At 39.9% G+C, this 11,142-nt stretch overlaps 1 protein-coding gene across 1 annotated transcript in view; it reads right to left on the reverse strand.

The window, feature by feature from the left end:
- Positions 1-8,099, reverse strand: part of GGH (gamma-glutamyl hydrolase) — a 122,470-nt gene extending 114,371 nt beyond the window's left edge. The window contains exon 1 of the mRNA XM_053715071.1: positions 7,780-8,099. Coding sequence (XP_053571046.1) covers positions 7,780-8,053 — 274 coding nt within the window. The 5' untranslated portion in view covers positions 8,054-8,099. The remainder of the gene's footprint in view (positions 1-7,779) is intronic.
- Between the last annotated feature and the right edge of the window lie 3,043 nt (positions 8,100-11,142).

An 11,142-nucleotide genomic window follows, 5' to 3' on the forward strand; every position in this document is an offset into this window, starting at 1 on the left:
GAACTAAGCAAATTTGATAATAGAAGTAAATTGGAAAGTTGTTTGTTTTTTGTTTTGTAATTGTATGCTCTGTCTGAATCACAAAAAAAAATTTGGGGTTGCATGTCCCTTTAATAGCAAAATATGAAATTATACAAATCTTAAAGGCTAAAGGCTGTGACACACTGCAAGCGATGCGGCGCGTGGCTTCTGAAGTTCAAATATTTTATCTCTGAGTGCTCAGCTATGCGACCTGACGCAGCAGAGTGCTCAGAGATAAAAAGGCAGGACACACTGAGTGCGCACAGTCGCATCTGCACACTGCGCGCCGCTCCGCTTGCAGTGTGTCACAGCCTTAATAGCATGATTAAAGAACTGTAGTTTCCCTTCTGTTCAGATAGGATAGAATACAGTTTTTTTGTAGAAACATGTATCATACATCCTTTTGAGCGGGAAATGAGGAGACTAAATAATGCTCACAATTGTAGTGTTCCAATAGGAGTCAGGAGTTCACCAAATTTCTGAAAATGCTTTAACTGGCCCACACAAGATTACTTAAAGGGGCAGTAAACTTACAAACTAATGTTATATAATTCTGCACATAGTGCAAAATTATATAACACTAGTCCTAAAGCCCTGTACACGGGCCATTTTTTGCAGTACAGCGGTCCCACCCCTTGCTCTCTCTCTCCCCCCTCTCTTTTGCTCTCTCTCTCTCCCCCCTCTCTTTTGCTCTCTCTCTCTCCCTCCTCTCTGTTTTGTGCTCTCTCTCTCCTTCTCTATCTCCTCCTCTTTTTTGCTTTCTCTCTCCCCCTCTCTCTTTTGCTCTCTCTCCCCCTCTCTCTTTTGCTCTCTCTCCCCCTCTCTCTTTTGCTCTCTCTCCCCCTCTCTCTTTTGCTCTCTCTCCCCCTCTCTCTTTTGCTCTCTCTCCCCCTCTCTCTCCCCCTCTCTCTTTTGCTGTCTCTCTCCCCCTCTCTCTTTTGCCGTCTCTCTCCCCCTCTCTCTTTTGCCGTCTCTCTCCCCCTCTCTCTTTTGCTGTCTCTCTCCCCCTCTCTCTTTTGCTGTCTCTCTCCCCCTCTCTCTTTTGCTGTCTCTCTCCCCCTCTCTCTTTTGCTGTCTCTCTCCCCCTCTCTCTTTTGCTGTCTCTCTCCCCCTCTCTCTTTTGCTCTCTCTCTCCCCCTCTCTCTTTTGCTCTCTCTCTCTCTCTCTCTCCCTCCTCTCTGTTTTGTGCTCTCTCTCTCCCTCCTCTCTGTTTTGTGCTCTCTCTCTCCTTCTCTATCTCCTCCTCTTTTTTGCTTTCTCTCTCACCCTCTCTTTTGTTCTCTATCTCCATTCTCTCTTTTGCTCTCTCTCCCCCTCTCTCTTGCTCTCTCTCCCCCTCTCTCTCTCCCCCCTCTCTTTTGCTCTCTCTCCCCCCCTCTCTTTTGCTCTCTCTCCCCCCCTCTCTTTTGCTCTCTCTCTCCCACTCTCTTTTGCTCTCCTCCCTCTCTTTTGCGCTCTCTCTCCCCCCTCTCTTTTGCAGTACAGCGGTCCCACCCCTTGCTCTCTCTCTCCCCCCTCTCTTTTGCTCTCTCTCTCTCTCCCTCCTCTCTGTTTTGTGCTCTCTCTCTCCTTCTCTATCTCCTCCTCTTTTTTGCTTTCTCTCTCACCCTCTCTTTTGTTCTCTATCTACATTCTCTCTTTTGCTCTCTCTCCCCCTCTCTTGCTCTCTCTCCCCCTCTCCCCTCTCTCTTTTGCTCTCTCTCCCCCTCTCTCTTTTGCTCTCTTTCCCCCCTCTCTTTTGCTCTCTCTCCCCCCTCTCTTTTGCGCTCTCTCACCCCCCTCTCTTTTGCGCTCTCTCACCCCCCTCTCTTTTGCGCTCTCTCACCCCCCTCTCTTTTGCGCTCTCTCACCCCCCTCTCTTTTGCTCTCTCCCCCCTCTCTTTTGCTCTCTCTCCCCCCTCTCTTTTGCTCTCTCTCTCCCCCTCTCTCTTGCGCTCTCTCTCCCCCCTCTCTTTTGCTCTCTCTCCCCCCTCTCTTTTGCTCTCTCTCCCCCCTCTCTTTTGCTCTCTCTCTCCTCTCTCTTTTGCTTTCACTCCCCCCTCTCTTTTGCTTTCACTCCCCCCTCTCTTTTGCTTTCACTCCCCCCTCTCTTTTGCTTTCACTCCCCCCTCTCTTTTGCTTTCACTCCCCCCTCTCTTTTGCTCTCTCGTGCGCTCTCTCATGACCACACCCACTCCCATCTGGCCACGCCCCTACCACGGTTGTTCCCACCCTCCCACGCCCCCATCACTGCACTCCCACCCGGCCACGCCCCCATCACGGCCATTCCCGTCTGGTCATGCCCCCATAACAACGCTCCTGCCCAGCCACGGCAGCTTCCGCCCAACCTCTCTGCTGTCTGATACTAACAGCCAGGTATGTTTGTCCTCACGCAGTCTCTACTGCACATGACAGCTTCGGACAATCATACCTGGCCTTTTATATTATAGGATTAGCTTAGTGGCAGATTTATACATTAAAGTATTGAAGAGAATTTTTATTTAAAAGTTAATTTTTCCAGATGAGGGGACTTCCGATGGGGGCGGAGCCGACAGACATGCTGCACAGCTCTAAACCGGGCTAAAAGAATAAGAGCCGTAAAATCTCGCCCCACTGCTATTACCCGTGTGCCTGGCGTGGTCCAGAGTTTGTCGGGATTGGAGGCTGTGTCTGAGCCTGAGCTGCGAAGGACGCCAGTAAAGTGGAGTCCCGGGATACAAGTGAGTCACTGATAAGCCAAGAGTTGTGAGAGGTATCAGGGATTTCCCTGGTCTCATGATTGATGCCGCTTGTAGGTCGGGGCTGCTAGCCTGCGGAGGGATCCGTGGGCGGCGCCTCCTCGCGTTGGAGAGCATCACCCGGCTACTGGTAGAGGATATCCCGTGGATAAGGAGGCATCTGTTTGTTGCTGTACGCCCCAAGGTGTGGATGATGTTTTAAGGAGCCACTACCCGGTTTGTTGCTTTATTGAAGCCACATCGATATGGGCTTTTGCTCTGTCTTGCTGAACGTATAAGGCTGATCCTGGTAAGGCCTAAACTATTTCTGTTTTCTGGTTGAAATTCCCTGGGGTTGTCAAGGAACCATTTGACCCATCAGGTATAATCATTGCAAGTTTCTCTCTGCTTGTACTTATCCCATTGTACTATATGGATTGCACACAACGTATGTAAGGGAGGTTGATTTTCTAAAGTTTCAACGTGTAGCTGCTGTTGTTTATATGTGGCTGTCTTAGATAAATCTCTCTTGGGTCATATAAGCAAAGTTCTGAGCTACAGTTCTAATAATCATCCCCCTACTATGTGCCTGGGAACTATCTAATTACCTTTAGTCTGAAAAGACTGTGTGACTTTCGTATTTCTTTGTGTTCCCTCTGATAATCTGGGGACTTTATGACTGCTTACTTTCCTCATATCATGCTTGGAGGAAGGGGGTAAAAAGGAAATAGGATCAGATAAAGAGTGTATAAGAGTGTATAAGAAGAAGCTGGGAGGAGGAAAGTAAAAGAATTAAAGAAGGACTTGCTTTGAGTTTAACCCTGTATTGTTCATTCTGCCCAGGGTATAAATTGGGCTCAATTTATATTTATGTTAAGAGGCATAAAGTCAGGCCGGTTTAGATAATTGGTTTCTGGTATAGGAGGAGTAGTTGTAGTATTGTGCTCCCTACAAAATCTATAAAGGGTTGTTACTTCCTGTCTGTTCTCCTAAAGTATTTGTGTGTGTATATAAAATAGGCTCTGAGTGGACAGGTTATTCTTAGGGAAAAAAATATCACTATTGATATTTTCACATTTGTATTATGGCATGTAATAAGTGCTAGACATACTGCTGTTTGCTTAGTCTGACTCACGTTTCTTTCACAATTTTATTGCTGTTTTTATTATAGTTTTTTTTTTCTTTTGTGTTTTTTCACTTTGTCAGTATACACAAAGCTCATGAAAAGATGTATCAAACAGGCAAAACAAAAATCTATAATAATGCCTCCAAAAGTTAAGGACAGGAAGAATAAGAGCGCAGATCCTACCCTAGAACCCGCTATAGATGCAGTTACACCGCTTTTGATATGCAATCCTTATTAGCTCAGCTAGCGGATATGTTCACCCTACAGTTTGATATTATTAAAAAAGAGCTTAATAGTATATCTACAGATATTGTGTCTTTATCAAATGAGGTTAAACAATTTGCATAAAGGATAAATGAGGCAGATAATAGAATTTCAGATCTGGAAGATCTAGTTGACACCCAAGATAGTACTGTATAGTCCAAAATCAGGAGGTTAAAATCACTAATTTACAATCGCGCCTGGAAGATCTAGAAAATCGCTCCAGGCGCAATAACATAAGAATTGTTGGTCTCCCAGAAACCTCTGAGTATGAGGACCTCATGAAGGTCAATTCCATATTACTCCCTCAAGCGCTAGGTTTCCCGGCTCATCAGCTCCCATTAGCAGTTGAAAGGGCGCACAGGATTGGCCCCAGAAAACTTAGCTCTGGTTCCCAAAGCAGAAGTAGAATGTGCATTTTTAAATTACTTAGATATCAAGACAAAGTAGAACTCATACAGAAAAAACGAGTAATTTATATTTGATAAAAATAAACTTTTATTGTTTCAAGATTTCTCACTAGAAACCTCTTCTAAGAGGAAACAAATGATACCGTATTGTACAAAACTTTTTGATAAAGGCATGAAAGCATGGTTAATCTATCCTGCAAAGATTGTAGTGGAAGATAATGGTACTAGACGAATCCTAAATAATCCTCAAGAAGCTCAGGAATGTATTGGTACTAGATAGCACAAATGGGTAGATTTATTTCTAGTCCTGTTGTATAGTTTATATGGTTAGTTTTATTTTTCTTTGCATTAATAGTTTTGTAGAAGCGGTTTTATATGTTTTTCTTTGTAAACGATGTGCTCAGCTTGGTTTTTTTTCTTGGTTTTTGTTGTTGCTTTTTTGTGTAATCAAGGTAGCTGTTTCTGGTATATATCGTCACGATATTGTAGTATTTTAAATTTTGGGATTCTCTTTTTTTTTTTTTCCTCTCCCTCCAACCCCCATCCTGCCCAGTCCGCTCAGTTTTTCCATTTTTAGAGAGACCGTAGGAAAGAATGCACTTTTATTTACGGGATTGTGATGGCTGGAGTTGTAATTAAGATTAATATTCTTTCATGGAATATTGGGGGTATAACATCCCCCAGAAAGCGTGCACTTATTATTAAATATCTCTCCAAATTTAAGCCAGACTTGGTAATGTTACAGGAAACACAGCTTAAAGAGTCAGAACTCCCTAAATTGAAATGTAAATGGGTGGAGGAAATAGTGCCCGCCCGGGCAGTTAAAAGGAGGTCAGGGGTAGAGATAATTTTTTATAAAAAATCTGGATTACAAGATTATAAAAGAGTGGAAATAGATTCAGAAGGAAGATACATTATTGCACAAGTGCAGATCAATGGTTGTAATTATACTTTGTGTAATATATATGGACCGAAAACATTTTCCCCAAAATTTTCGGATAATATTAGGTTTAAATTATTTCCCTTTATTGGGGGGGAACTTAATATTAGGGGAAGATTTTAATATGTCTATGTGTCCTGAATTGGATAGACTGTCAACAAAAAATGTAAGAGAATATTATACATTGCAAAATATTTTAAAACATTTCGTCATGAATTAAGCCTGATAGATATATGGAGGCAAAAAAATCCAGATGTGCTAAGTTTTACATGTGAGTCAAAAGTTCATAAGACTTTTTTCAGAATTGACTTATTCTTAATTTCTAAACCATTGGCTATTTGTAAATTAGAAGCGAGTATCAATGACATTGTGATATCGGACCATGCAACAATTTCAGTTACCCTTCTAGCTTCATCCACTTCTAAGAATCAAAATTCCTCATTTTTTCCGTGCTTTTTGGCAAATAATCCTCGATTTATCAAATGGTTAAAACAGAAGTGGAAAAATTATACCACATTTAATATTGCCCACTTTAATAAAATTGAGACTTACTGGGAAACAGCTAAGGCTGTTATGAGGGGGGGGGGGGGGGAGGAAATAAAATCTTATCTCTGCAGCTGGAAAAAGAAAGTTCTGGCTACGGAGTCTCAATTAGCCGCACAAGTTAAAAACTCAGTTAGACTTTACCATATTAGGTGGGTTTTCTCTTAGTTAATTTAAAAAAGCCCCATCAAGTGTATGCTTAAAAAGACGTATTATTGAAAGAATTAATTATATGGTGCTTGCTAATGTCATATTGAAGTAAATATGACTTATTACCTTGGATTAATCCAGTCAGAATTACTTTTTTCTTTCTCTAAGTAGAGGTACATGTATTCTGTTTCTGACGTTTGTTTTATGCCATAACGTATGCCATCCTATTATGTTACTATTAATGACGCTTAGAAAGAATGCTAGTTATAGTAATACTGGAAAATTTATGACATAGAGGTTATTTTATGTATGATGTATTGATTTATTTGTAATATGGATTTGATGTCAACTTCTTTTTTCATCCTGTGTGTTGCAAGGGAAAATGGATGTTTCATTATTTACACTGTTGGACTATAAAACATTTTACTTAAAGTTAATTTTTCCAGAACGTCGTTCCTTGCTTTACTGAGCGGGTATGGTTTTTCCTCAGCGCATCGCGGCAACAATGTCTAGTCACAGCGTGCCCGGTCGCACCATTAAACATATGTAGCTCGCTCCCGCTCTGGTCTAGTAGCAGGAGCGAGCTACATTCAGTTTAATGGCGTGACCGGGCACGCTGTGACTAGACAGTGTTGCTGTGATGCGCTGAGGAAAATCCAGACCCGCTCAGTAAAGCAAGGAGCGGCGTTCTGGAAAAATTAACTTTTAAATAAAAATTATCTGCAGTACTTTAATGTATAAATCTGGCACTAAGCTAATGTTATATAATTCTGCACTATGTGCATAATTATATAACATTAGTTTGTAAGTTGACTGCCCCTTTAAACCAGATTTAAGCATTAAAACCTTCTTCCCAAATATATACTTAAAGGGACAGTCTACACTAAAATTCTTATTGTTCAAAAAATAGATAATGCCTTTACAACCCTTTCCCTATTTTTGCACAACCATCATTGTTAGATTAATATACTTTATAACATTTAAACCTCTAAATTTCTGCCTGTTTTTAAGCTACTATAGGCAGCCTCAAATTCACATGCTTTTGTATTTGCTTTTAACAACAGGAGACTGTTAGTTCATGTGGGTCATATACATAACATTGTGTTCACGTCCGAGGAGTTATTTAAGATTTAGCACAACACAGTACTAAATATAAGTCAATAGATAATAAATACAAAGTCATGTGATCAGGGGGCTGTCAGAAGATGATTAGATACAAGGTAATCACAGAGGTAAAAAGTATATTAATATAACTGTGTTGGTTATGCAAAACTGGGGAATGGTTAATAAAGGGATTATCTATCTTTTAAAACAATAACAATTCTATTGTAGAGTGTCCCTGTTTAAAAAAGCAATAGAGAATACAGATAATGTGTATCATTGGTATCTAGATTGCATCTGATGACATATAAATGGTGATGCTCAGTCGTATAGAGAACTGTGTTGAACGCTTTGAACATTTCATATTTTCTCTACATATCACAAACAAAAATAACTTTTTTTAACACAACATATTTAGTTGAATAAATGATATTGAAACCATTGTCATGATATACAGAAAGAGACCTTTAATTTCTGTACGCAGCCATATAGCTACTGACACTGATAATTATTTCTACCTCCATATCTTACCGATGATGGGTCTGTCGTAAAGGGTCTGGGTGGAGCTATAATGGGCAGACCCCCATGTTCTACTGGAAACTAGCAGGGTGACCAGCACCACCAAGGCAATCGAGACCATGATGACAAAGATCCCGATGTCCCAACGCGGAGCTGCCCGGCTCTGCCTCCAGGGAAGGAGGAAAAGGTTTATGGGCGATGTCCTGTCTGCTCGACAGACCGCAAACACGCTGCGGCATCTCCTCCTACTCCTCTTTAGGTCACAACCAAAAAGTCCGCATTGCATCAGCGAACCTTTCTCTGACAGACTATCGAGGAAGAGCAAGGCACACTGGGAAATGTAGTTACAGTTGGGATGGGGCTAAGCACATAAGGAAACGCCGCTCTTCGTAACCACCAATTACATGTTGAAAACACTGAACATAATTATTGGTGCGTTTCCGTGTGAACGAATGAGAATTGACTTTGAATAAAAAAAAGTGTACTTGTGGAAACATTCATTTTATTAATTTCGGTTTATATATGTGTAAAATTCCACCTATATAATAACAAGGTACTTATTATATGTCTTTTCATGATTTGAGAAGAGTGTTGTTTTTTTCCCCCAAATGTTCATTACATCTGCATTTTTGGCTTTTAAAGGAACGTTTTAATGAAAATAATATAAATGATAGTGTTCATTAAATAGACATAATATTTCATAAAAATAGCCAATGGCCTTTGTAATGCATATGTCTTAGCATGACAAAAAAATGCTTCCTTAGCACAGGTCTTCATACTATATGGGCCCTATGATCTAAAATTCATCGGCACAGAAATAAATATCACATCAATCCTAACATGGGCAGACTTCATGGAATTATCCAAGATGTACTGAACTGGGAATTCCCTGCAAGTTGCTAACTTACCTCCATAGAAAGTAATAAAGCTCCCTAGAATGCAGATTCTCAGAGGAGAAATTTAATCTGACAGACTGATATCATTTTTTTTTAAAGGGTGTGGGTAAAAGCCGGATCCTGCCGGATCCATGCCTAATTTTGTCAGATACACACAAATTTAAGAGTTTTCACACAAACACATCCAGACACTTCTGGATCCAACAACCTTCTATTCAAAAACATGTGGGTCCTTTCAGAACCAGCACTTTTTTACAGAAAAACAGCCGGATCCATGCCTAATTTAGACAGATACACACAAATTGAATTGTTTTCAACACGAACACATCCAGACACTTCTGAATCCAACAACATTTTATTGCAAAACATTTGGGTCCTTTCAGAACCAGCATTTTTTTACAGAAAAACAGCCGGATCCTGCCAGATCCATGCCTAATTTAGACAAATACACACACATTTAAGTGTTTTCCACACAAACACATCCAGAAACTTCTGTATCAAACAACATTTTACTCAAAAACATCTGGGTCCTTTCAGAACCAACACTTTTTTACAGAAAACCTGCTGGATCCATGCCTAATAACGACAGATACACACAAGTTTAAGTGTTTCCACACAAACACATCCAGACGCTTCTATATCCAACAACATTTTACTGCAAAACATTTGGGTCCTTTCAGAACCAGCACTTTTTTACAGAAAAACAGCCGGATCCTGCCGGATCCATGCCTAATTTCGACAAATACACACACATTTAAGTGTTTTTCACACAAACACATCCAGACACTTCTGTATCCAACAACATTTTACTCAAAAACAAGTGGGTCCTTTTAGAACCAGCACTTTTTTACAGAAAAACAGCCGGATCCTGCCGGATCCATGACTAATTTAGACAGATACACACACATTTAAGTATTTTCCACACAAACATATCCAGACACTTCTGTATCAAACAACATTTTGCTCAAAAACATCTGGGTCCTTTCAGAACCAACACTTTTTTACAGAAAAACAGCCGGATCCTGCCAGATCCATGCCTAATTTCGACAAATACACACACATTTAAGTGTTTTCCACACAAACACATCCACTACTGGATCCAATAACATTTTACTCAAAAACATTTGGGTCCTTTCAGAACCAACACTTTTTTACAGAAAAACAGCCGGATCCTACCGAATCCATGCCTAATTTAGACAAATACACACAAATTTAAGTGTTTTCCATACAAACACATCCAGACACTTCTGTATCCAACAACATTTTACTGCAAAACATTTGGGTCCTTTCAGAACCAACACTTTTTTACAGAAAAACAGCTGGATCCTGCCGGATCCATGCCTAATTTAGACAAATACACACAAATTTAAGTGTTTTCAACACAAACACATTCAGACACTTCTGTATCCAACAACATTTTACTCAAAAACATTTGAGTCCTTTTAGAACCAACCGTTTTGCTGTTTTTCTGTAAAGAAAACTGTTGGTTCTGAAAGGACCTAGATGGATGTGTTTGTGTGGTCAAAAATTAAATTTGTCTATTTCTGTCTAAATAAGACATGGATATGGTAGGATCAGATTATTTTTGTGTAAAAAAATGTGTTTGTTCTGAAAGGACCCAGATGATTTTGTGTAAAATAGTGATGGATCAGAAGTATCTGGAGGTATTTGTGTGGAAAACACATTTGTGTATATATGTCTAAATTAGAAATGGATCTGGCAGGATCTGGCTGTTTTTCTGTAAAAAAGTGTTGATTCTTAAAAGGACCAGATGTTTTTTTGTAAAATATTGCTGGATCCACAAGTTTCTGGATGTATTTGTGTGAAAAACATATTTGTTTATATATCTGCCTAAGTTAGGCATGGATCCGGCAGGATACAGCAGTTTTTCTGTAAACAAAAGTGTTGGTTCTGAAAGGACGCATATGTTTTGTGTGCAAAATATTATTGGATCCAGAAGTGTCTGGAAGTATTTGTATAGACAATATTTAAATTTGAGGATATCTGTCTAAATTAGACATGAATCTGGCAGGATCCAGCTGTTTTGAAGCAAAAAAAAAAGTGTTGGTTCTAAAAGGACACAGATGTTTTGGTGTAAAATATTGAAGGATACAGAAGTGATTGGATGTGTTTGTGTGGAAAACACTTACATTTGTGTATATCTGTCTAAATTAGGCATGGATCCGGCAGGATCTGTCTGTTTTTCTGAAAAGAAGTGTTGGTTCTGAAAGGACCCAAACAATTTTGTGTAAAATATTTATGGATCCAGAAGTTTCTGGATGTGTTTGTGTGGAAAACAATTAAATTTGTGTGTATTTGTCTAAATTAGCCATGGATCTGGTAGGATCCAGCTTTTTTTCTGTAAAAAAGTGCTGGTTCTGAAAGGACCCAAATGTTTTGCAGTAAAATGTTGCTGGATACAGAAGTGTCTGGATGTGTTTGTGTGGAAAACACTTAAATGTGTGTGTATCTGTCTAAA

The sequence above is a fragment of the Bombina bombina genome, chromosome 5, assembly GCF_027579735.1.
Source record: "Bombina bombina isolate aBomBom1 chromosome 5, aBomBom1.pri, whole genome shotgun sequence".
Lineage (NCBI taxonomy): Eukaryota > Metazoa > Chordata > Amphibia > Anura > Bombinatoridae > Bombina > Bombina bombina.